This window comes from Hypanus sabinus, chromosome 5 (assembly GCF_030144855.1).
Source record: "Hypanus sabinus isolate sHypSab1 chromosome 5, sHypSab1.hap1, whole genome shotgun sequence".
NCBI classification, from domain to species: domain Eukaryota; kingdom Metazoa; phylum Chordata; class Chondrichthyes; order Myliobatiformes; family Dasyatidae; genus Hypanus; species Hypanus sabinus.
The window spans coordinates 91,133,262-91,160,430 of NC_082710.1; the positions used below are offsets into that span (position 1 = coordinate 91,133,262).

Consider the following 27,169-nt stretch of genomic DNA (forward strand, 5'->3'; position numbering starts at 1 on the left):
GGAAGGATGGTAGAACTTTATATAAAAAATTTCTGATTTGTAAATATCTAAAAAAAAAAATTAGATTTAGGTAACTTAAATTTGTTGGAAAGTTGGTCGAAAGACATCAAACAACATTCAGAAAAAAGATCACGAAAACATATTATACCTTTCCTTTTCCATATGCTAAAAGCTTGATCTGTCAAAAGGTTTAAAAAAGAAGTTAAGTAAGATAGGGCTATCAAGAACAAAGGTTTTCAGAGTAAAAAACTTACGAAATTGAAACCAAATTCGTAATGTGTGTTTGACAATAGGGTTGGATATCTGTTTATTGAATTTAACTAAATCAGCAGGAAGAGAAGAACCAAGAATGGAGAATAAAGAATATCCCTGTGACAGCGGTGCTGAATGGGCCTGTTGGAAAGGGTGCTCTGTGAGCTGCTTAAAAGACTGGCCAGTTTTGGGTTGTTTTTTTCTGGAGCAGCAGAGGCTGAGGGGAGATCTGATAAAAGTTTAATGATTAAGAGGCAGGGATAGAGTAGACAGTATCTTTCTCCTGGGGTTGAAATGTCTTGAACCTGAGGTTGTGTATTTAAGGTGGGGGGGGGGGGGTTAATTTCAAAGGAGATGTGAGGGCAAGATTTTTTTTCACCACAGTGATGGATGCCTGGAATGCACTGTCTGGGGTGTGGGAGAAGCAGAACATTAGAGAAGTTTAGATAAGCACATGAATGTGACTTAAATTTAATAAATTATCGAAATTGGAATATCACTTCCATGTATAAAACTAAATATCTGTGTGCTTTAGTCCAGTCTTTACTTTCCCTTCACCCTTCAATACACACCTTGTGAATTTGTACCAGATCTTAACCCTTTCTGTATAATTCTGTTGGAAAACATTTTATACAGATAAATGAAATTCATTCCGTTTCCAACAAAGGAATAAAAAATACTACTTGTGTAAATCAACTGTATAACACTTGTCAGAAATTACAGTTAATGAGCTATTTTACACCTAATATTTATTCAAACTCTTATAGAGTCAAAATTATAATGCATAGCAGTGGTTCCATTCACATGGGTGTGTAATGTAACCATTGCAGTTGTATTGAAATGAATTAAAGTAATTGCCCAGATTTTTCAGGGAATGTTAACTGTTCCTTGGTTGCATAAAAATGCACATTTTCCACATAATTATCTGCAACTTTGGGATTTCTGTGCAAACAAAATTCAATAGGTAACACACACAAAATGCTGGAAGCAAGCCAGATAGCATCTATAGAAAAGGTAGTCAACATTTCAGGCCAAGACCCTTTGGCAGGGCTTCAACAAGAAAATTCAACAGGTTGTATACAGAGGTTTATGGTAGTATGGTTGACTCGGCTCAAAATGTTGTACTTTTAAGCAAAGAAACACAATGTTGCAGAGATTTCCCACCAGGGGAATTCTGCAAGTTAAGGGTGAATTCTCTTTGGTGTTCAGTGTGCATGGACACTTGCTGCTGGCCACAATTTCTATGGCCAAATTGTGACTTGATTTAAGATGTACTTTGGGGTCATTCCGCATGTGTTATCTTGTAGGTATGTAAACTATCTGGTAGAAATTGCAAGCAAAAGTACTTGCATGCTGCTTATTCTGTTGTTAGTTGAATCATTATCTCTTATCAGAGAAGTATTTGTTCCAAGTAATGGGTGTCATTTCTATCCCTTGTATTAAACCTGCAAAATTACACTGTCGTTCAAGTTTAATGAGAATTTGTAGTACAGCATTAATTGGTTAATACTGCATTATCTGTCAATTGAGTTTGTTGAGCTTTTATTTTCCTTGTAGCTATCATCTGAATTAACTGTTAGAATTTTTGACCTCCGGAGGCAGTGTAACCGGTTAATATTGGTTATCCAATTTTTTATGCCCCTTTGGTATCAGTTATAAAAGGCTGGTCCTCTGTAAGGCACATCAGTAAAAAAAAAAAATGGCTCTTACATTATCAAAGCTGTACTCTAGCTGTTTTATGCCAAATTATTTGCTAATTTTGGGACATCCTGGAAAGCAAACTCCTGGAAGACTACAGGCCTTTTGACCCATGATTAAGGGTCTATCCCAATGAAGGATCTGACCTAAAAGTATCGACATTCCATTTAGTTTTGACCCTCTCACCAGAGCTTGTATACAAACTGGGCTCGTTAGCTAACTCTATCAACAGCCACCGGACTCAGCAGTGGGAAGGTCACCTTCCATAAGCAATGCACATCTAGGGTCAGTGTGATTTGGGTGAACCAGACAGGGAAGTTGGGATGTTCTGATTAAGGAACGTTGATTGTAGTGAACTGTGTAAATACCGCCCCGTGTGAAGTTACCTTTCGCCAGAAAAATAACACATCATACTCCAGCATAAATTTACAAAGGAAATGTATTTACCAATATTTCAACTTTAACAAACCATTAACAGTTAACGGGAAAAGAAAAATGAAAGGGCCCATTACAATTGAACCAGTCTAAACGTACTCATAAACATTGGAGCTTATTTCTGAAGTAATCGGGTATATTACTTTTCTCTCATGCTGAACTCTTGTTCTGCTTGAAAGACACCAGCCACAGTTTGAACTTCCCTCGAAGATCATCTTGAGTGAACTGGCTAACTCAGTATTGGCACTTCCTGCTTGGAACCACTCATCTGCACAAAGCACTTCTTACAACGGGGTCTCTCCTTCACGTGTCTTCCCTTGTGCTCAGCTCTGCAGCTCCTGCCAAGAGATCCCAAACCAGTCCACTATCCTCCGAAATCTGATCACACACAACTCTCCTGAATCTTCCATCGCATCCTCCTGGGCAAAACGTACCAAGACAAACCCAACGGGCTGACACACATTCCTAAGTTGGACAAAATGGCTCCTTAACTTTAGCTGAAGCCAAAACACTTAGTAACAGGACACATTGCTTTTGCAGAAAACTGCTAAATTAAAAATTCTTCACAGCATAGCAGTAAAAATATTAAATAGGGCATTACATAGGTGCTGCCAGACTCTCTGCATTCCTCCAATGCTTTAGTTCACTATTTTTTTCCCCTGTTCTGTGAGCCATTCCCTTGAAGCTTTTTTTGCCCACTCATTCCATGTGATCCCTGAAATCCAAATGCAGAGAGATGAGGAGAATGGGCAAAATATTTATTTCTTCTCGTGGGTTTAATGTTATCATGGAAATAATGACACCTAAACTCTTTATTTATTGATTCTGATATAAACAAGTCCCTCTTTGCTGGCATTGGATTCCTGGCATTTGTATCCCTTTCTTCAAGAGGTCCAGCTGGTTCTTTCCATTCCTTGCAAATAGTGACCACAAAGGATATCTCATTAACCTGTTGGCTTCTGCTGTCCTTTCAGTCACAAGAGTCTAAGTGCTCTCTGACTGCCACTTCAGATATTTGCCTTGCCTTGTTGTCCCTGGAGCAGGGATTCCCAAACTGGAATCCCCAGAACCCTTACTCAGTGGTATTGGTCTGTAGCATAACAAAGGTTGGGGACCCCTGCCCTAGAGAAAGTCCAATATTGTACCCTTCCAAGTCGGGCTGTCAATATATTGACTCAGTAAACATTCCTGGGCACATTTGTCAAATTTCACCCCATCCAGACTTTTAGCAGTGTGGTGGCCCTGTCAATACCAGAGAAATTAAAACTCCCACTAATACAACCCTATTATTCTTACAACTATGAGTGATCTCTCTACATACCTGCTCCCCAAGTTCGAACACTGGACAGTGTGTAATACACCCAGTAGTCACACTAGAGACCATCCCCTTATTCTACCCATATGGCCTCACTAGGCAATTACCAAGAAAGTCATCTCAAGTGTTGCTGAACATCGATTTCTTACACTCCTGGTAATGCTCCGCCTCCTTCACTATTCCCCATCCTCTTTTTCCTCTCTCACCTTATCTCCTTGCCTGCGCATCGCCTCTCTCTGGTTCTCCTCACCGCTTTAATTTTTTCCATGGCCTCCTGTCCTTTCCTATCAGATTTCCCCTTCTCTAGCCATGTATCTCTTCTTTCACCAATCAACTTCCCAGCTCTTTACTTCATCCCTCCCCCTCCAGGTTTCATCTATCACCTTGTGTTTATTCCTCCCCTTCCCTTCGCCCCCCCCCCCACACACACCTTTTAAAGCTCCTCATCTTTTTTTTTCTCCAGTCCTGTTGAAGGGTCTCAGCCCAAAACATTGACTGCACTCTTTTCCATAGATGCTGCCTGGCCTGCTGAGTTCCTCCAGTATTTTGTGTGTTGCTTGGATTTCCAGCTTCCGCAAACCGTCTCTTGTTTGTTACTACTGTAGAGTCCTCCTTTATCAGAAAAAGCTACACCCCTTCTCACTTCTCTGCACCTCCTGTCACATCTGTATCCTGGAATACTGAGCTGCCAGTCCTACCCTTCTCTCTGCTGTGTTATGGCTACAACATCCCAGTTCTCTGAGGCAGTCTTCCCATGCAGAAAGACAAATTTCCACGCAGGTACATTTGTCTCTCTTTGGTTCAAATGCAACCCATTCTTCTTGTAAAGGTCACCTCTACTCCAGAAGAAATTCCAATGGTCTAAGAACTTGAATCCCTGCCCCCTGCATCAGCTCCTCAGCCATGAATTTGTGTGGACTATCCTATTTCTGGCTTCACTCGCTTATGGCACCAAGAGTATCCAGAGATCACAATCCTTGAGGTACAGCTTCTTAACTTACCTAACTCCTTTTTCTGTAGGACCTTGTCCCTCATTCTACCAGTGTTACACGCTCTGCTGTACACCCTCCCTCAAGAATATTTTCTGCTGCCACTGAGACATTCTTGACCCTGACACACAGGAAGCAGCACACACTTCTGTGGCCATGGACTCTCCTGTCTGTCCTCCTCACTATTGACTCCCCTATTACTGTCGCCCCTGTGTTACTGCATACTTGCCTCCTGAGGCTGAGCCATTTATAGAGGCAGAGTCCTGATTGCTGCTGCCAGCCCCTGAAAGAACGTCTTTCTTAATAATATCCAAAGGGTCTAACTGTTAGTGAGGGAAATGGTCAAATGGAACACTGCATTGACTGTCTCCTCCCCTTACCTTCCTGTCTATCTGAAGCTTGTACCTTGGGTGTGACGACCAGAGTAAAAATCTCATCTGTGTAAAAATTCTCACCTTCCCAGTTCCTTGACTCAGTCTGTCCAAAGCTGAACCTGAGTTCTATTCCTGCAGCTTGCAGAAATATTCAGTGTCTTAACTGGCAGGAGGCTTGCAGAATCAGTATAGGGATGTACAACAAAAATAAAATCTCTTCTTACCTGTTTCTATTCACCAAAGCCTCACAAGACAAGGCCACAACTCTGCAGTCTCTCAATATTTCCTCCAAAAGTCCATTCCACTACTTTCCTTTTATTTGATAACATGCCCTCCAATTAGCCAATCAAAGAGAGTTGCCTTCTTTAAGTTCTTGTTCTTGCCAAGCACCTGGGCTACTTACTCTACCTTTTTACGTCAAACTTTCCCATTCCAACACTGACTCATTCTCACAATGGCCTCTTTAAAATGGCTACTCATCTTGACACAACCTGTTTTTTCTTAGCTGCCTATAATTAGTTAATCACCTGTTAACTGGCAGTTAGTTGACAAATCTCTTAAGATTATCCTCTCTTGCTCTGTCCCAACTGCTGTGAAGTGAAATTCACCTTTCTAAAAAAAAAAGCTAAATGATTTCTTTGTAAAATATTAAACTGAAGACCTCAACTATTATAATTGTCTGTGGCGAATTTTTGGAGCCATCATCTATTTTGCAAACAGCTGATTAATGTTTATCTAAAGAACAGCATAATGTCATCCTCTAGTTTTTCATTTGATTATCATTCTTGAGAGAATGCTTCTAGTTATGTCAATTTTATAACAAAAGAATCATTAATTAGTTGCATGGACATAAAACACTGAGCCCATTAGTCTTCAACTGCTCTATGTAAGGCTAGTTCATATACCCCCGCTTGTTTATATACCTCTCCTACAATGATCTATCCATTTCCCCTTTGAAACTATGGTCAGATGTATTTTCAGGTAGTGAATTTCATATTGTGAGAAGTTACTAAATTGCTGCATTGGGGAAAGTGCAGAGGAGGATTACAAGAATGACCCCAGGAATGAACATTTGATGTCTTTGGGCCTGTCATGGAGTGGAGAGAATGAGGAAGGATCTCTTTGAAACCTACCCAGTATTGAAAAGCCTCAGTGGAGTGGGTAGGTTACTTCCAACAGTCCAGGACCAAAGGTCACAGCCTCGGAATTTAAGAACATCTCTTTAAAACAGAAATGAAAAATTTCTGAAGACCATAAGACACAGAAGCAGAATTAAGCCATTTGGCCAATCAAGTCTGCTCAGCCAGTCCATCCTGGCTCAACGACATTCTCCTGTAATCTTTAATGGCCTTACTAAGCAAGAACTTCTCGCCCTGTTTTAAGTATACCCAATAACTTGATTTCCACAGCCATATGTGGCAAAGAATTCCACAGATTCACCACCCTCTGGCTAAAGAAGTTCTTACTCATTTCTGTTCCAAAGAAACATCCTCAAACATCCTCTCCACGTCCACTCTATCTAAGAATTTAAATAGTCAATAAGTTTCAATGATATCACCCCCCCCCCCCCCCCCTCCATTTCTTCTAAACTCCAGCAAGTAAAGGTCTAGAGCCATCAAACACACTTCCATTCCCAAGACCATTCTCGTGAACCTCCTCTGGACCCTCTCCAAAGCCAACACGTTCTTTGGCCCAAAACTGCTCACAATACACCAAGTACAGTCTGACAATGCTTTATAAAACCTCAGCATTACAGTCTTTTACATTCTAGTCCTCTTGAAATGAATGAATGCTAACATTGCATTTGCTTTCCCTACTACCGATTCAACCTGCAAGTTAACCTTCAGGGAATTCTGCACGAGGATTCCCCATATCACATTCAACTTCGCTCCTGCAACTTCCTTGCTACAGAACAAAATATTTAAAAGCATACCTAGTCCCCAGGTACTGCTGTGGCCCTTGTGGATTGTATTTCCTTCAGACAAATATTTTAAAGAAAGTGATTTTATAATAATTGAAATGTGTATGCTTGATTTGTAGTAACTATTCTAACTCCATATATTTTGCTCTTTATAAAACTATGAAAAGTATAATCTGCATACTACTCGTGGTTGCTGTTTTTCTGCCATTTTGGTAACATTCCTGTTACAAAGCTTTCAGAAATTTCCTTAACTAATTCCTGATATCAGTCGTTTGTTGGAAAAAGGCAAATTAGTGTCACAGAAATTATGGACATTTGATGATAGAAATTAGCCTAACTCTCCTCTGCCAATTCATTATCCATCTCCAATTCCAATGAATCTCCACTGCTTTTTGCAGATAGATTCCTCTTTAAAGCAGTTTTATCCTGTATAGATTGAACAGAGTGTACCTTTCATTGCATCTGCCTTTGACTTTAACTCACTCTGCTAGTAATGGAAAATAAACAATTTTCTCGTTCACATTGATAATCAAATTTATAACAGGGAAACAGACCATTTAACCCATCCATACTGTGCCAACCATCCAGCATCCATTTGCACTCATTCTAAATTAATCCTGTTTTTAATTTTCCCCACATTGTTGTGAACAGCTCTTCCCCCCCCCCCCCCCCAGATATTACCACCTTTGTTGCTGAACTGCCTTCCCAATATCATTCTGAGAGCACCTTCAGATCATGGGCAGCAGGATTTGAAGAAGTACCTTATCACCTTTATAGAGCAATTAGTGATGGGCAATAAATTCTAGCCTGGTTAATGGTTCCTTCATCCCTTAAGTGAAAGCACAAATATTGTACAAAATTATCTTTGGTAAATATTAATTGAGGCCAAGAGAAGCATGCAGCTTAACTCCAAGAACATGGTTTAAAAACATTATGATTAGGTCAACAAACCATAAATTATGGAAATCCCAGTGTTACCCACATAATTTCCAACAGGCTGTATTCTTTCCACAGAAGCTTTTCAACTGGCCTGCTTCAGAACTGCAATGTTTAGCAGCTATTTTGTTATTTTTGACTAGAGGAGGCTAATCTCATGTAGAAAACAGCCTCTTGTTTGTTGATGTATGATCACAAACTGGCATTATTCCCTCTCCTCACCCAGATATACAAAATAGTCCAAATTTCATTATAGGTAGAAGGATGCCTGTGATTCATGTTGCAGAAGGTATTTCCTGCTGTCCTGTTCATATTAAATTTTCTTCTCATGGGTTTTATTTCTTGTGGAAAATGCCCCTAATTGTGAAATGTGAGATTGAATCATCTGCAGATGCTGGAAATTCAAACTACACACACAAAATGCTGGTGGAACACAGCAGGCCAGGCAGCATCTATAAGGAGAAGCACTGTCGAAGTTTCGGACCGAGACCCTTCATCTGGACTGGAAAGAAAGAGAAGAAGTCAGAGTAAGAAAGTGGAAGGAGGGGAGGAAGAAGTACAGGGTGGTAGGCAATAGGTGAAACCAGGAGATGGGGAGGGTGTGAAGTGAAGAGCTGGGAAGTTGATTGGCGAAAGAGAAAGGGCTGGAATAGGGGGAATCTTAAAGGAGAGGATAGAAGACCATGGAAGGAGAAAGGAACAGCAGATGAAGCTGATGGGCAGGTAAGGAGATGATATGAGAGGGGAAAATGGGAATGGTGAGAGGGAGCAATTACTAGTTCAAGAAATCAGTTTGGAGGCTACCCAGATAGAATATAAGTTGTTGCTCCTCCAACCTGAGTGTGGTCTCATTGTGACAGTAGAGGTGGCCTATCACCTTGTACTACTTTCTCCCCATTCCCCTTCTTACTCAGACTTCTCTTTCTTTGCAGTCCTGATGAAGGGTCTTGGCCCAAAATGTCAACTGTTTACTCTTTTCCACAGATGTTGCCTGGCCTGCTGAGTTTCTCCAGCAGTTTTTGTGTGTTGCATTGGATTTTTAGCATCTGCAGATTTTCTCCTGTTTGTGGGGCATTAAAGGAAACTGGAGAGACTGAGATTAGCAATGATTATTAGAATAGCTAAATCTGAGGTGACAAAGGCAAAGAAGCCATTAAGCCGGAATATGGGACTTTAGGGATGAGGGGCACTATTTTTATGCAAATCTAATGAAGCTAGCACATAGATAAGAGTTGCAGTGCCAGTAAACCATGATATCATTGATAGGTAAAGTTGGCCTCAGAGATTTGAAAGTCTTCCCTCCCTACAGAAATGGAAATTGGCAACCTTAATTTCGAAGTGCCTGAAATCACAAAATACCTGATTTAGTTTATTGTACTGATCAGAGAAGAGAATGATGTTCCAACAAAGTTGCAAAGCTTATGTCAAAAGGACAACACTATTACATCTAATCCAAAATTGGATGCGGTTTGGTGAATCTAAATAAAACTGGCTGATATACGTTAATGTCCTTTATGCATGTGATTAAACTTAATCCCGAAAGCAATGCATTTCATGGGTAGTCTTTACAAATGGTTTGGGATTGTTCTGGTTGCCCTGGCCTTCTGTGTGTCAGTGTGATCAGTGTGGCGACCTCTGCAGGGAATCTCTGGCAACTGAACTAGCAGGTACAGGCTTTTCAGTCAACTCAATGAAACGGTCAATGAAATGTGCAGATCAAACCCCAAGGAAGAAAAACAAGAAATAAAAACTGCATAAACTGAAAACAAAATGAAGAATAGGAAATTTATATTTGGATTAAGGGAGAGAGACAAAATGACAGGTTGGGAAAATGCATTTTTAATCAAAATGTTCTTAGAGAATGAGATTCTACAATCAAAAATTATTTTTAGGCCAGAGATGATATTAAGTAGTTAACTTTATTTTTGTCTTTTTAAACAAAAGTTGCGTAGTTCTGAGTACACGAACTCTAGAGTTTTTTCAGCATCCCAGCTGCTCCAGTTTTACATGTTTATTTTGAGATTTTAGCTTCTGATTAATGTTATGCAGTCCATAAGCTTTAAAATAAATCTGATGTTTTCAATGTATTGTGGTATCGGGGAAAATATAATCAAGTCAAAAAGTAATCATCCTCTTACTTTATGCTTGAATATGTTAAAATACGCAGTAATATATATTTTTATTTTAGCTGTTGTGTCACCACATGGTAGTGGGATGCTTATGATGCAGCTTAGCATTCCTAACAATCCTCATCCACGGACTCACTCTCCACCTCAGTGGAAACAAAATAAATATCTCAGTATGGACCAGAGAGGACATAAGTCTGCAGAATATAACAGCCCAGAGATTACCACACAGGTATGCAACTGGTTTCCATTATACGGGTAAATACATTTTAGTAGTATTATCCAAATATTCAAAATGATTTTTGTATCCTTGGAGAGGTTTTGGATATCTTGGTTTCTTGGAAAAAATTAATTGGTCATTACCTTTGAAGGAAGAAAATGTAGTTCCAGCTAAAATTTGTCTTTAAATCCTAAAACTTCTATTTTAATTCATATTCCATTCATTAGATTCAAAACCTATCATCTTTTTTTTTCCACTTCTAACCTTAACAATTTTAATTGCTTCATGCTGCTTGCCAAACTGCTTTGACAAAGTTGAAGTCATTCAAACAAAATCTGGTCATTTCTGGAAGTGAGGTTATTTTTGTTTCCATTGTTTGAACAGTAAGGGCGGAATGGTATAAGAGTCTGTACTTCGTGGAATTTACAAGATTTTCATATGCTTTTTTAAAAATCTATAGAATTGGAAAATATCACAGAACTAAACATTTGTTTCAATGGTAGGTGACATTCTAAAATTCATAGTTGTGCCTCTATCATATTAGAAACATGTTGGTTATGATGTGATCTTGCCCTCTTGTCACTTTTGTGGTGAATTTTGGCAGCAAATGCTGATTTTTATTAGTTCATTCCCCATCCTAATTTTACTTAGCGACAATAATGTAATACTTTCTGCGGGTTTGCTGAAACTCAATTTTATTGTAGACCCCAGGAAGAGTGAAAGCAGACTGTCCAGAACCACCTTTTAAAGGCACAAACCATCATACAATGAATACTATACTTGACAGATTCTGAAATATGAAGAAATGGAAATAAAACCGATCCAAGATACCTTTAATGAGTGAAGCTTTGAAAAAATTGAATCTGTACGTTGTGTGAGAATTTTGTGTTTTGAGCATAAATAATATTTTAGGGCTAAAGAAATGAGTTAGCGTGAGAAGAAAAATTCCCTTGCAAAGTTCAGAACTGTGGTATTTATTATGCTTCAGATAGGGAGTTCAAGCTAAACTCAGGTCATAGTTCCTTAACTTCATTGATTACATTTAAAGTTATAAGCAGGAATGTAAATCTGCAGCTGAAATAGGTGTTGTCATATGAAATATGGCTTCATCCCTGTGGATGTTTAGCTGGAGAAATTTTTCTTCCTAGTTATATGGTCAGATTTGGTGTTGGTTGAGGTCTAAACTTTTTGGGTTTCATAGATACATTGAAAATGTGTCTATGAAATGGGAACCAGGAAATGGAAGAAGGAGCAGGAGTTAGCATTTCAGATGTGTTCCTGCCATTTCTCCATATCTCTGCTCTCTTTGTAAATTTAATTTCTGTGCAGCCTGATAGGTCATTTATCAATGGAAAATAAAAGAGAAATAATTCAAGAATGTAACTTAATATACTAGAGAACAGAGTTAACACACTGTTGTTGACAAATTAAAATTTACAATGGTAAACATTGAATAATCACTGTGATTTTTATTTCAATTAAAGTTTTTAAAACATTGAATTAATGAATTAAATATGCACACCTTGTAATAGCTTATTCAAAAAAGAAAGTACTACTATGCAATGTATTAATTTAAGGCATGCCTCAAGAATTAGTGTTTGATTTTTAACAATTAGATTTAAGTGAAGAGAATATAAAATGTATTTTAGAATCTGAGCTCATGATGTCATTTTTGATTGAATTTGATTCTGACATTTTGTTTTAAACAGAACAGTCCACAGCTGAGTAGTCCTGCAGTATCACCAGCCCAGTCCCCAGCACCACCACCAATGGCAACTTTAAAAAATGTCCGTACTGGATTAGGACCTCTCCCAATAATGGCGCAGTTTCCACGATCTATGGTCCCTGGACAAGGTATTTGTGCTGGAAATAGATGACGTATTCCATTGTAGGTGTGTTAAAAATGTAACTTTGCCTGTATTGTAAATTGGGAGATGTGTGTGAGGCCTGAAAGCTGCAAGAGAAGAGACAGATTTAGTGAGCAGGGATATAACAGATGAACTTAAGTGTTAACGTGTTCATTAATTCAGATCCAAGGAGAAAAATAACTAATAGATTTTTTTTAACAGATTCTAGAAATAAAGCAAATGGGATTTGAATGTCAATGTAAACAAATAATTAAAAGCTATCCATCAGATGCAGAAAGCACACAAAATATAGCATGTACTTTGAGTTTACAAGGTTGAAAAGCAGATTTAGCTGTTGATTTTAAATGCAAAAGTGAATTGATGGGGCACACAAATTTAGTTCAAGTAGGAAATCCACCGCAAGGAAGTGTGATCTTAAAAGCTGGAGCCTGGGACCAAACATATGGAAACTTTTAATATTTCTAGCCTGATGAAAACTGGGTCAATTAAAGTACTGATTTTTTTTAAAATGGACAAAGACAGATTTTAAAAAAGTTTGCTGACATTCCATAACATGTTGGCAGAACGAGTTTAAAAGGGTTGAGTAATAAAATCCTGTTCTTCATGCAGCTTATCCATTCAATTCAATTGTGGCTAAATTGTTTTGCTGCATTTCTGTTTTACTTTTAATCATTTCATTCATCAAGAATAAATTGATTTAAAATTGGTATCAGCAAGTCTTTGTCAGAAAAATACTTACGTGCCTGTGGTTGAGAGACGATTCAGTTATCCAATACATAGAATCTTTTTGATTTACTCACAGTTCCTATGGGAGTCAGCAACCTTTCCTTATGCATTTTTCAGTATGTTCACAGGAACTAATTCTGTAATACAGTTGAGCATTAATTTACTTGAAATGTTAATGAATGCGTGGTTGCAGATTGAAAAGAAAATTAGTTCATTATCTGTAAAGATCAACCCATTGGAGACATTTACAAACAAACGCAGGCTAAAAACTGTCTATTTCTATAAATAAATCAGCACAACAATCTTCTCTGCAATAGGGGGAGATTTGATACAGCCAAGGTAAAATAGCAATATTTTGCAAACCTCCATTTAGGGGTCATTAATAATTTCTTTCAATTTCATCAGCTGATCTAATAGTTAGATTTGAAAGAAGAACAAAATGTTCTTGGAATGCCTTCCAACTAAATCAAGCCAACACTCATTTAATCTTATTAAAGGTGAAAGAAAATTAGGAGAAATAATTGGTAAGCCAATCAAGTTTAGAAAGTTTGAAAATATCTGCTTCAGATGATTAGCACACCCACAATAACATACTTGCAGCAAATCATTAGTTAAGAATCTAGAGTCAAAGGATTATGGATGCTAATGGTTATTACTTGTCTAAGAACAGAGGTAAAATTATTTCAGAAAACACTGGAGTGATTGACTTAATTTAGGAAGTAGGAAAATAATATAATTTTTACTTGAAAGTAATAGAAATCAAGAAAATGTTTGAAATTTTTGCTTATTATTCTTCACTAAGTGAAAAGTTCTTCTTTTGGTGTTAGTGAACTTTTTTAAGAAATGGTAGAGATTATGTAACAGGAGCAATATACAGTAATCGGATTTTCAAATTGTCTTTTTAAAAAAAAATAAACTTTAAGGTTAGGTTCTATGGAGCTGGGACAAATGAGAAAACAAATAATAAACTGCTGACGAAATAGAAAATAATTGGCCTTGAGGGTAATTGCTGAGACTGATAAAAGACAGGAAGTGGTGCCTCACAGGGAGGTATGCTGGAATTATTGTTCACTAGAAAATCTGCAGATGCTGGAAATTCAAACAACACACACAAAATGCTGGTGGAACACAGCAGGTCAGGCAGCATCTATAAGGAGAAGCACTGTCGATGTTTCGGGCCGAGACCCTTCGTCAGGACTAACTGAAAGGAAAAATAGTAAGAGATTTGAAAGTAGTGGGGGGAGGGGGAAATATGAAATGATAGGAGAAGACCGGAGGGGGTGGGATGAAGCTAAGAGCTGGAAAGGTGATTGATGAAAGTGATACAGAGCTGGAGAAGGGAAAGGATCATGGGACAGCAGGCCTTGGGAGAAAGAAGAGTGGGGGGGGGGGGGGGGGGAAGCACCAGAAGGAGATGGAGATCAGGCAAACAACTAAATATGTCAGGGATGGAGTAAGAAGGGGAGGAGGGGCATTAACAGAAGTTGGAGAAATCAATGTTCATGCCATCAGCTACCCTGCCAGTATTTAAGGTGTTGTTCCTCCAACCTGAGTTTGGATTCATTTTGACAGTAGAGGAGGCCATGGATAGTCATATCAGAATGGGAATGGGACATGGAATTAAAATGTGTGGCCACTGGGAGATCCTGCTTTCTCTGGCAGACCGAGCTTAGGTGTTCAGCGAAACAGTCTCCCAGTCTGCGTCGGGTCTCACCAATATATTAAAAAAATCTCCTCCATCTAGCGGAATTAGTTCTTACTCTCAATAATTTCTCCTTTTGCTCCTCCCACTTCCTCCAAACCAAGGGTGTAGCCATGGACACCCGTATGGGTCCCAGTTATGCCTGCCTTTTTGTTGGCTTTGTAGAACAGTCCATGTTCCAAGTCTATACAGGTATTCGTCCCCCTCTTTTCCTTCGCTACATTGATGACTGCATTGGCGCTGCCTCCTGCACACATGCTGAGCTCATTGACTTCATTAACTTTGCCTCCAACTTTCACCCTGCCCTCAAATTTACCTGGTCCATTTCCAACACCTCTCCCCACCCACCCCCCCCTTTCTTGATCTTTCTGTCTGTATCTCTGGAGACAGCTTATCTACTGATATCTACTATAAGCCTACGGACTCTCACAGCTACCTGGACTATTCCTCTTCCCACCCTGTCTCTTGCAAAAATGCTATCCCCTTCTCACAATTCCTCCATCTCCACCACATCTGCTCTCAGGATGAGGCTTTTCATTCCAGGATGAAGGAGATGTCTTCCTTTTTTAAACAAAGGGGCTTCCCTTCTTCCACCATCAACTCTGCTCTCAAACGCCTCTCTCCCATTTCCCGCACATCTGCCCTCACCCTATCACCCTCCAGGTCTAACGTATAATTCTCCGTAACTTCTGCCACCTCCAACGGGATCCTACTACCAAGCACATCTTTCCCCCCCCCCCCCCCCACCTTCTGCTTTCCGCAGGGATCGCTCCCTACGCGACTCCCTTGCCCACTCATCCCCCATCCCCCCCATCCCCCCCATCCCTTCCCATTGATCTGCCTCCTGGCACTTATCCTTGTAAGCGGACAAGTGCTACACCTGCCCTTACACTTCCTCCCTCACTACCCCAGATAGTCCTTCCAGGTGAGGCGACACTTCACCTGTGAGTCAGCTGGTGTGGTATACTGCATCCGGTGCTCCCGGTGTGTCCTTTTGTATATTGGTGAGACCCGACGCAGACTGGGAGACTGTTTCGCTGAACACCTAAGCTCGGTCTGCCAGAGAAAGCAGGATCTCCCATTGGCCACACATTTTAATTCCACATCCCATTCCCATTCTGATAAGTCTATCCATGGCCTCCTCTACTGTCAAGATGAAGCCATACTCAGGTCGGAGGAATAACACCTTGTATACCGGCTGGGTAGCCTCCAACCTGATGGCATGAACATTGACCTCCCTAACTTCCGTTAATGCCCCTCCTCCCCTTCTTACCCCATCCCTGACATTTTTAGTTGTTTGCCTGTTTTCCATCTCCCTCTGGTGCTCCCCCCACCCTCTTCTTTCTCCCGAGGCCTGCTGTCCCATGATCCTTTCCCTTCTCCAGCTCTTAGCTTCATCCCACCCCCTCCGGTCTTCTATCATTTTGCATTTCCCCCTCCCCCCACTACTTTCAAATCTCTTACTATCTTTCCTTTCAGTTAGTCCTGACGAAGGGTCTCGGCCTGAAACGTTGACAGTGCTTCTCCTTATAGATGTTGCCTGGCCTGCTGTGTTCCACCAGCATTTTGTGTGTGTTGGTATTATTGTTCACTGTTTACATGAACTATTTAGATGATGTATGGAAATTTTACTTCTCAATTTGTAGACAATAAATGGAAGTTATTGTTAATGTAAGATGAGTAAAATACAGGAGAATGTTAAAATAACAGCATTTTTATTTTCAAAAGAGGCAATTGATTTTAAATTGAAGGAATGAAAAGACATAAAAATCTTTGTCTGGTATTAATTAACACAGTAGGAAATTTAGCATTTGGCACATTCTGAGCACCACACATCACTTGGAGGCATGGTTGAATGTGGAAAATCTTACAAAAGAAGTGAATATGACCCAGTCCATCACGGTAAAGCTCTCGCCGCCATTAAGCATATCTACATGGAACACTGTTATCAAGGACCCTACCATCCAGGCCATGCTCTCTTCTTGCTGCTGCTATCAGGAAGAAAGTACAAGAGCCTCAGGACACACACCACCACGTTCAAGATCAGTTATTATCCCTCAACCATCCAGCTCAAACCAAAAGGGATAACGTCATTCAACTTCACTCGCCCATCACTAAACTGTTGAACAATTTGTGGATTCACTTTCAAGGACTCTTCATCTCATGTTCTCAAGATTTATTGCTTGTTTATTTATTTATTTACTTTTCATTTGTATTTGCACAGTTGGTTGTTTTTTGCACGTTGTTTGGTTGAGGATCCTGTTCGATGCAGTCTTTCAATCATTCTGTTGTATATCTTGGATTTACTGTGTATGCCTGAAAGAAAATGAATCTCCAGGATGCATATGGTGTTGTATATGTACTTTGATAATGAAATTACTTCAAACTTTGAGCTAGGCACTTGGCAAGGTCTGATAAGAAGTTAGGTTTAAGCCGAGCAGCTATTGTGTGTGGAGAGTTTAGAGCTTTGGCAAGGAGCAGTAGGGCTGTAGATAGATTATTTATTTGTTTAATTGTTCTTACTTTTTTTTATAAAACTGTTAGAACAGTGGGGATTCCAGGCAGCATAGTGAAATGCTCAGAAGGGACAGTTTACGTATGAATTGGAGGGAGACCAATATCCTTGTGGGAAGGTTTGCTAGTACTGTATGGGGCCAGGTTTAAACTAGAGTTGCAGGGGGAGTCACCAGGGTATCAGAGTTGGTAGCGGAGTGGTTGTGGAGGAAATGTTGTTAAGCCTACATACACAGTCAGCAATTGAAAGGTTGAGCATGGTGGGACATAAGCTCAGAGTTGTATATATTTCAATGCAAGGAGTAATGTAGGAAAGGTGGATGAACTTAGGACATGGATCAGTATGTGGTATCATTGATATTGTAGCCATTAGTGAGGCTTTGTTGCAAGAGGGACAGGACTGCAAGCTCAATGTTCCGCAATTCCATAGTTTAGATCTGACAGAGTGGAAGGATTAAGAGGGGTGGGGGAGCATTACTCGTCAGGGAAAATGTCAGGCAGTGCTCAGTCATGATCGACCGGAGAGCTTGTTTACTGAGGCTATATGAGTGGAACTGAGGAATAAGAAAGGGATGAGCATGTTAATGAGATTATAGACAATAGGTGCAGAAGTAGACCATTCGGCCCCTCGAGTCTGCACCGCCATTCTGAGATCATGGCTGATCATTCACTATCAATACCCAGTCCCTGCCTTGTCCCCATATCCCTTGATTCCCCTATCCATCAGATATCTATCTAGCTCCTTCTTGAAAGCATCCAGAGAATTGGCCTCCACCGTCTTCTGAGGCAGTGCATTCCACACCTCCACAACTCTCTGGGAGAAGAAGTTTTTCCTCAACTCTGTTTTAAATAACTGACCTCTTATTCTCAATCCATGCCCTCTGGTACTGGACTCTCCCAACATCTGGAACATATTTCCTGCCTCAATCCTATCAAATCCTTTAATTATCTTAAACGTTTCAATCAGATCCCCTCTCAATCTCCTCAATTCCAGTGTGTACAAGCCCAATCTCTCCAATCTCTCTGCATATGACAGCCCTGCCATCCCAGGAATCAACCTATTGAATCTACGCTGCACTTCCTCAATTGCCAGAATGTCCTTCCTTAAACCTGGAGACCAAAACTGTATACAATATTCCAGGTGTGGTCTCACCAGGGCCCTGTACAAATGCAAAAGGACATCCTTGCTCTTGTACTCAATTCCCCTTGTAATAAAGGCCAACATTCCATTTGCCCTCTTCACTGCCTGTTGCACTTGCTCATTCACCTTCATTGACTGATGAACAAGGACTCCTAGGTCTCTTTGCATTTCTCCCTTACCTAACTCTACACCGTTCAGACAATACTCTGCCCTCTTGTTCCTGCTTCCAAAGTGAATAACTTCACATTTATTCACATTGAATGACATCTGTCAAGTATCTGCCCACTCGCCCAGCCTATCCCAGTCTCCCTGTATTCTCCTAACTTCCTCTTCGCATGTCACACTGCCACCCAGTTTAGTATCGTCAGCAAACTTGCTGATATTGTTTTCAATGCCCTCATCTAAATCATCGACATAAATCGTAAAGAGCTGTGGTCCCAATACAGAGCCCTGTGGTACCCCACTAGTCACCTCCTGCCAGTCCGAGAAACACCCATTCACTGCTACCCTTTGCTTTCTATCTGCCAACCAGTTTTCTATCCATGTTGAAACCCTGCCCCCAATGCCATGAGCTCTGATTTTACTCACCAATCTCCTATGTGGCATCTTTTCGAATGCCTTCTGAAAATCTAGGTACACTACATCCACTGGCTTACCCTCATCCAACATCCTCAAAAAACTCCAACAGATTAATCAAGCATGATTTGCCCTTGGTAAATCCATGCTGGCTCGGCCTAATCCTATTACTGCCATCAAGATATGCCACTATTTCGTCCTTAATAATGGACTCAAGCATCTTCTCCACGACTGACGTTAGGCTAACAGGGCGATAGTTCTCCGTTTTCTCCTTCCCTCTCTTCTTGAAAAGTGGGATAACATTAGCCACTCTCCAATCTTCAGGAACTGATCCTGAATCTAAGGAACATTGGAAAATGATTACCAATGCATCCGCAATTTCCTGAGCCACCTCTTTTAGAACCCTCAGATGCAGACCATCTGGACCCGGGGATTCATTAGCCTTCAGTCCTATCAGTCTACTCATCACAGTTTCTTTCCTAATGTCATTCTGTTTCAATTCCTCTGATCTCTTATGACCCTGGCCCATCCATACATCTGGGAGATTGCTTGTGTCCTCCCTGGTGAAGACAGATCTAAAGTACGCATTAAATTCTGTTGCCATTTCCCTGTTTCCCATGACAATTTCTCCCAATTCATTCTTCAAGGGGCCAACATTGTTCTTAACTATCTTCTTTCTCTTCACATAGCTAAAAAAGCTTTTGCTATCCCCCTTTATATTCCTGGCGAGACTGAGCTCATACCTGATTTTTTCTCTCCGTATTGCTCTTTTAGTTAAGATCTGCTGTTCCTTAAAACTTTCCCAATCATCTGTATTCCCACTCATCTTAGCCCTGTCATACTTCTTTTTCATTATTGCTATACAATCTCTGACTTCCTTTGTCAACCACTGTGGTCCCTTCCCCCTCTTTGAATCCTTCCTTTTCATTGGAATGAACTGCTTTTGCATCTTTTGTATTATCCCCAAGAATATCTGCCACTGCTGATCCACTGTCTTTCCTGCCAGGGCATCTGCCCATTTAACTTTGGCCAGCTCTTCCCTCATGGCTCCGTAGTCTCCTTTATTTAATTGCAACACTGACACCTCTGATCTGCCCTTATCCCTCTCAAATTGTAGATAAAAACTTATCATGTTATGATCACTACTTCCTAATGGCTCCTTTACTTCAAGATCACTTATCAATTCCTGTTCATTACACATCACTAAGTCCAAGTCCACGTCCCTGTTTGGCTCAAGCACAAGCTGTTCCAAAAATACATCCCTTTGACACTTCACAAACTCCCTATCCTGGGGTCCAGCACCTACCTGATTCTCCCAGTTCACCTGCATGTTGAAATCTCCCATAACGACTGCATTACCTTTAGCACATGCCAATGTTAACTCCCTAATCAACTTGTACCCAATATCCACGTTACTGTTTGGGGGCCTGTACACAACACCCATTAGGGTCTTTTTACCCTTACTGTTCCTCAGCTCAATCCACACAGACTCTACTTCCCCTGTTCCTAAGTCACCCCTTGCTAAGGACTGAATCTCATTCCTCACCAACAGGGCCACCCCACCCCCTCTTCCCATATCTCTGTCTCTATGATAGCACGTATACCCTGGTACACTCAATTCCCAGGCCTGATCCCCTTGCAGCCATGTCTCCGTTATCCCAACAATATCGTAGTTCCCCATTTTCATCTGAGCTTCAAGCTCATCTGTCTTATTTCTGACACTATGCGTATTCAAGTATAGAATTCTTAGCCCATTCCTCCTCTCTTTGCTTAAAACACTATCTATTGTACCTAACCCAGCTCCTTGAACTTCCATTGGGCTAATTGCACCTTGAATTTTGATGACCTTCTCAAAATCACCTAAACCTTCTACACATTTAACCCCATGCTCCTTCTGACCAACCCTCTGTACATGTAACTTTTCCAACACATGTTCTGTCTCACCTTTCTCCTTTACACAATTAATATTTGGGAAACGTGTATTCCCCACCTGTCCCTTATCCTTCATCATATCATCTTCTCTCGTATTCTGGATCCCTGCCCCCTGCACATCTAGTTTAAACCACCACCACCCCCCCCCCCCCCCGAGCAGCACTGGCAAACATTCCTGCAAGAATGTTAGTACCCCTTCAGTTCAGATGTAGACCGTCCCTTCAAAACAGATCCCAACGTCCCTGGAACAAAGACCAATTATCCAAAAACCTGAACCCTTCCTTCCTGCACCATGCTCTCAGCCTCTTATTAATGTGCATAATCATTCTATTCTTCGCCTCACTCGCACGTGGCACAGGTAGCAATCCCAAGATTGTCACCCTGGAGGTCCTGCCTTTCAGCTTCACTCCTAACTCCCTGAACTCTCTAAGCAGGACCCCCTCACTCACCTTACCTGCATCGTTGGTCCCTACATGGACCACTACATCTGGGTTCATGCCCTCGTTCTCAAGAATAGCCTGCACCCGATCTGAGATGTCCCGGACCCTGGCACCAGGGAGGCAGCATACCATCTGAGACTCCCGATCTGCCCTACAAAATCTCCTATCTGCCCCCCGATTATAGAATCCCCTAAAACTATCGCTCTCTTCTCTTCCCTCCTCCCCTTCCTAGTTGAGGGTTCAACCTCTGTACCGGAGGCAGGACCACTACAACTCATTCCTGGTAGGTCATCCCCATCAACAGTATCCAGTACGGTATTCTTATTGTTAATGGGAATGGCCGCAGGGGTGCTCTGCTCTCTCTGCCTGCTCCCCCTGCCTCTCTGGACCGTCACCCATCTGCCTACTTCTTGGATTTTTGGTGTGACTACCTCCTGATAACCCCTATCTATCTCTGCCTCTGCCTCCCGAATGATCCGTAGTTCATCCAGCTCCAGCTCCAACTCCCTAACTCGAGCTGATAGGAGCTGCAGCTGGATGCACCTTTTGCAGGTGTGGTCATCAGGGACAAGTGTGTTGACCCTGACTACCCACATACTGCATACGGAGCACACCACTGCTCTGACTGTCTCCCCCATACCTGATCTGGATTGATAGAATAAGTCTAAAAAGCACCTAGCGACCTTACCTTCTTCCCCTCAGCGAGCAATCACACAGGCTTACCGAAGTCCCCTTACGCCGAAGCCCACTTAGGCAAAGTCCAGGACTCTGCTTCCACGGACTCCGCTGCCCGCTCTACCTACCTACAGGAAAGTTATCAATAAGATTGAAGAAGTGCAGAGAAAGTTTACAAGGACCTTGCCAGGACTTGAGTTATAGGGAAAAGCTGAATTGGACTTTATTCTGTAGAACATAGAAGATTGAGGGGAAATTTGATAGAGGTATGCTGAATTATGAGGGGTTTTGACAGGGTAAATGCAGGCATGCTTTTTCCACTGAGGGGTGAGACTACAACTCGATGTCACAGGTTCAGAGTGAAAGGTGAAATGTTTAAGGGGAACATGGGTGGGAATTTCTTCATTGAGTGTGGTGAGAGAATGGAATGAGCTGCCAGCTGAAGTGGTGGATGTGGGTTCAACTCCAACATTTTAGAGAAATTTGGATAAGTGCTTGGGCGGGAGGGGTATGAAAGGCTATGGTCCAGATGTAAGTTAATGGGACTAGGCAGATCAATAGTTCAGCATGGACAAGGTGGCCAAAGGACCTATTTCCTGTGCTGTAGTATTCTATGGATCTATAACTTCAAAAAAAAATCTTAACCTAAAAAATGCTATGAGTGTGGAACTTGCTTAATACGGAGCTCAATACAGAGGCATTGGAAGTGAGTAAGTAAACACATGAAGAAAGATGTATAACTATATTTATGGAAATCTGGTCACTCCTATCTGTTAGCCTCTGTATTACTAAAACATTCTGGTAGCTTTAGAAACAATGGAGCACAAACTACTGAACCAGCAAACCACCAAGAAAATAATTAACTGCTCAAGTTACAACAGTATGTACATTGAAAATAAGGTAAATATTGTCAAGTGTGCAGCATATGTAATAGAATTTAACTGCTATACTTACTATCAGACACATAGAAGTTAACTGAGAATTGCAGTATGCTGTAATTCTGAGCTCAGCATCTTGTACATGGATTTTCTATTCACGCAAGAAGTTCTGCAGATGCTGGAAATCTTAAACAAGATTGAGCAAGTTATGGTGAACGATCTAGGCCTGAAACATTGACTATTAATTTCCCTCCGTAGATGCTGCCCGACCTGAGTTCCTCCAGCATTTTGTGTGTGTTGCTCAACCTTTCTGATCCCCTACTACTTGCATTAGTTACATTAGTTTTTGTCTAGTTAATGTAGTGCACAATATGCAAATTGTTATCCACTGTAATGGTCTTTAAGTAGGTTCACTGAGGACTTTAAGATCAGCACTGCCCATAGGTACATATTTTGCTTTCCAAAGACTAGTACGTATTATGTACATGGTGAGAGACATTTGCAAGGAAATCAACAATGCAATATAAGCAAACATCAGGACTTCCTGATTAACTCCTAACCCAGTAAAAGCACTAGGTGAATTTGTTCAAATCTATTTTATGAATTTTTCATTATTGTGCTATTAAACCTTACCATTAGAGACTAATCACTAGAAATGCGTATTATCCCATCTCAAGTAACTTTGCTAGATGATGCCTATCACCAACCCAGTTTCACGACCTCATCAGGCCTCCATAGGTATCACTCCCCAGCTTTTCCTATGCTGCATCCACGACTGCACAGGTGCTACTTCCTGCATTCATGTGCAGCTCGTCGACTTCATTGATTTTTGTCTCCAACTTCCATCCTGCCTTCAGATTTACCTGATCCACTTCCAACACCTCCCTCCCCTTTCTCGATCTCTCTGTCTCTGGAGACAGTTTCTCTACTGACGTCTATTATAAACCCTCGGACTCTCTCAGCTACCTGGACTATACCCCTTCCCAGAGTGTTACTTATAAAAGCGCCATCCCCTTCTTTCAATTCCTCTGTGTCTGCCGCATCTGCTCTCAGAATGAAGCTTTTCATTCCAGAACTAAGAAGATGTCCTCCTTCAAAGAGAGATGTTTCTCTTCCTCCACCATCAATGCTGCCCTCAGCTGCGTCGCTTCCATTTCATGCATGTCTGCTCTCACCCCATCTTCTCTCCACCCTACCAGGGATAGGGTTCCTCTTGTCCTCACCTACCACCCCTTAGCCTCCAGCTGAGCCTCACCCTTCAGCACATAATTCTTCATAACCTGCCATCTCCAGCAAGATCCCACCACCAAGCACATCTTTCCCTCCCCTACCTCCTGGCACTTATCCTTGCAAACAGAACAAGTGCTATACCTGCCCCTTCACCTGTGAGTCCTGTGTTCCCGATGTGGCCTCCTGTGTATTGGTGAGACCCATTGTAGATTGGGAGAGCACTTCGCTGATCTTCTAGTGGGATCTTCCAGAGGCCACCCATTTTAATTCCATTTCCATTCTGACATTCAGTCAATGGCCAATTGTCGCCATGAGGCACACTCAGTTTGAAGGAGCAACATCTTATATTTTGCTTGGGGAGCCTCCAACTTGATGGCATGAACATTGATTTCTCAGTCTTCTAGCAATAACCCTCCCCCACTGGTCACCGTTCCTCATTCCTATTTCCCACTTTCACCCTATCCCCCTACCTGCCCATCACCTCCCACTGTCTGCTCCTCCCCTTTTCTTCCGTGGCCTTCTGTCTTCGATCACATTCCCCCTTCTCCAGCCCTTTATCTCTCACCAATCAACTTCCCAGCTCTTTTACTTCAACCCTTCCTGCCCCACCCCCCCTATTTTGCCTATCACCTTGTGGTTCTTCCTTCCCCCCTCCCACTTTCTTACTCTGATTCCTCTGTTTTTTTCCTCCAGTCCTGATGAAGGGTCTGGGTTTGATACGTCGACTGTACTCTTTCATAGATGCTGCCTGGCCTGCTGAGTTCCTGCAGCATTTTGTGTGTTGCAGGTATAATCTTTGATTGATTTATGTAAGGAAATAGCCATGAATATGATTAGAATGGCTTCATCTCACAACCAGGAGGCAGGCTAAAAAGTTTTCTAATGGACAGCACAGTTCCAGTGAAAATTACTTGGAACAGTTTCTGTTTAGCAACATGTTCTGGTGACGCATAAGCGCATACACACAAAATTCTTTTTCCCATTCCTTAGAAAAATATGCTGAATAAATTAGAGTGTGTGCTTGGATTACAAATGCATTACATGTTTACATCATCTCCCAAAGGACTTTTTGCTGTGTTTCAGCGGTTTTGTCTGCCAGTTTGTTCAGATCTATCTTTAGTATGGTATTGCTTCTAATAAACCAGATGGAGCAATAATAAGACATTAAAGCTATTTTTTAAAAAGAGGCTGATATTTGGCGTGTGGCCTAGTGGATAAGGCATCAGTCTAGTGATCTGAAGGTCACTGGTTCGAGCCTCAGCTGAGGCAGCGTGTTGTGTCCTTGAGCAAGACACTTAACAACACATTGCTCTGCCACGACACCTGTGCCAAGCTGCTTGGGTCCGAATGCCCTTCCCTTGGACAACATCAGTGGCGTGGAGAGGGGAAGACTTGCAGCTTGGGCAACTGTCAGTCTCCCATACAACCCTGCCCAGGCCTGCGCCCTGGAAACCCTCCAAGGTGCGAATCCATGGTCTTACGAGACTAAAGGATGCCTATTATTATTATTTAATATGAAAAGTGGAATCGTATAGGTGGCCTGGAGAAGTTCATTGTCATTTGTCAAAAAGCAATTAAGAATAGAATTGTCACAAAATCAATTTAACTGTCTATCAGTTTCCATCATTCCTCAAAATTTTTTCTTCAAACGGATAATCACCCTTTAGCTGAAACTTACAACTTTGTCTTGGTTGAAATGCCTATTCTTCATTGCATTTTGCTCCTTTTATTTCCTGTGTGATTTCAACCCTCCACATTTGTTTCCATTGTATCTTACCATCTCCTCTCTGCTGCTTTTTCATCATTTATTTCTTTGTCATGTCATTTTGGCATTTTATTATTTTCTGCGTTGGTTTGAGGATAAGAGGTTACCACAAACCAATGAACACCTGCACAACTTTAGTTTTAAAACATAGTTTAGAATTGAAATTCAGTAACATGCCCTTTAAGGATAGGGGTAGAGAGCCTGATTTTTTTTTATATATAGCAAAGTTTGATAGATTTTGGATAAGGAAAGGAATCTTAAGTTACTGCAGGCAGGGAGGAAAGCAGAGTTGATGTATCTGTCAGATTAGTTTTGATCTTAATCTATAATGAAACAAGCATAAAGAGGTTAAGTGAACTATGGTGTCCATCTAATTTGTGTAATTGTATTTTAAGCATTTTTTTAGAAGTCTATTTACTTAATTTGTCCTCATTCCTTTTTGCAAAAGACATTGGCTCATGCTGGATTAGGTACTCTTGCACTCACAAATATAGTCTACAAGGTAAAAAGGAATCAATTAGCTATATTTTTAATATTTTCAAACTGACAGTTGTATGAGTGGAAGTAAAAGAAGGACAAGTCTTATCATTGTTAGACCAAATAGTTGTAGAAGAGTAAAAGCGAGTGGATTTTATATTTAAAGATGTCAAGCAAGTGAGAATATTATTTGGTCTACAGGGTGCAGCAAAGTATGATATAGAACAATCAAAATTATCATGGGTTTAAATAGTCCCTGAGTTATGAACGTTGGACTTACAGACATCTCATACTTACGAACCGAAGAAGGAGAACGCCATCCACCATTTTAAGTCAGATCCAGACGCTGTCTGCCATTTTAAGTCATTGCAGTCGACACTGTGTTGAGTGTTTAACTTTGTATTTGGCTTAACATTTTCTTAGTAAGATTCATCCTGACCCAGCCCCCCCCCCCACCCCCATTCCGGTTGGCTGGTGGTGCAGTGAGATCAGCGCCAGGCTGGAGAATGGAGGTTTCTGAGTTCGATCTAGTGACAGACCGCTCCCGTGTCTGTCACTGGATCAGTTGGATCAGACATCGACAGGTTGATGTCAATCCAGTGACTCCCGTACCATCCATGCCGGGTTGATGTCGAGCTCGCAACTCGACCTCATTTTAAAAAAAACACTGCCACCTCCAGTTTAAATTCCCACATGGAATATTGTGAATGATCAAATACCCAAACCCAGCACAGCCCCCACTTGTCCCATTCAGCCTGTCTCAGTGCGGTGGTCGTTAGGACCCAGCAGACCTCGGGAGCCGGCGGAGGTCGGGACCTGCCATCTGCACTGTTTCTGTTCCATTGACAGGAAGCAATCGCGATTGAAAATAAAGTGGAAGTAATAAAGTGTTTGGAAAGAGGTGAAACGCCATCGGTCATTAGAAAAGCATTAGGCTACAGTCGGTCAACGATCAGAACAATTTTAAAGGATAATGGAT

The 27,169-nt window shown here is 41.2% G+C and overlaps 1 protein-coding gene across 15 annotated transcripts in view; it reads left to right on the forward strand.

The window, feature by feature from the left end:
• Positions 1–27,169, forward strand: part of LOC132394280 (R3H domain-containing protein 1-like) — a 153,393-nt gene that overhangs the window by 118,703 nt on the left and 7,521 nt on the right. For all 15 annotated transcript variants that reach the window (XM_059970214.1, XM_059970217.1, XM_059970213.1 and 12 more), the window contains 2 exons: positions 10,109–10,278; positions 11,976–12,120. In XM_059970214.1, coding sequence (XP_059826197.1) covers positions 10,109–10,278; positions 11,976–12,120 — 315 coding nt within the window. The remainder of the gene's footprint in view (positions 1–10,108; positions 10,279–11,975; positions 12,121–27,169) is intronic.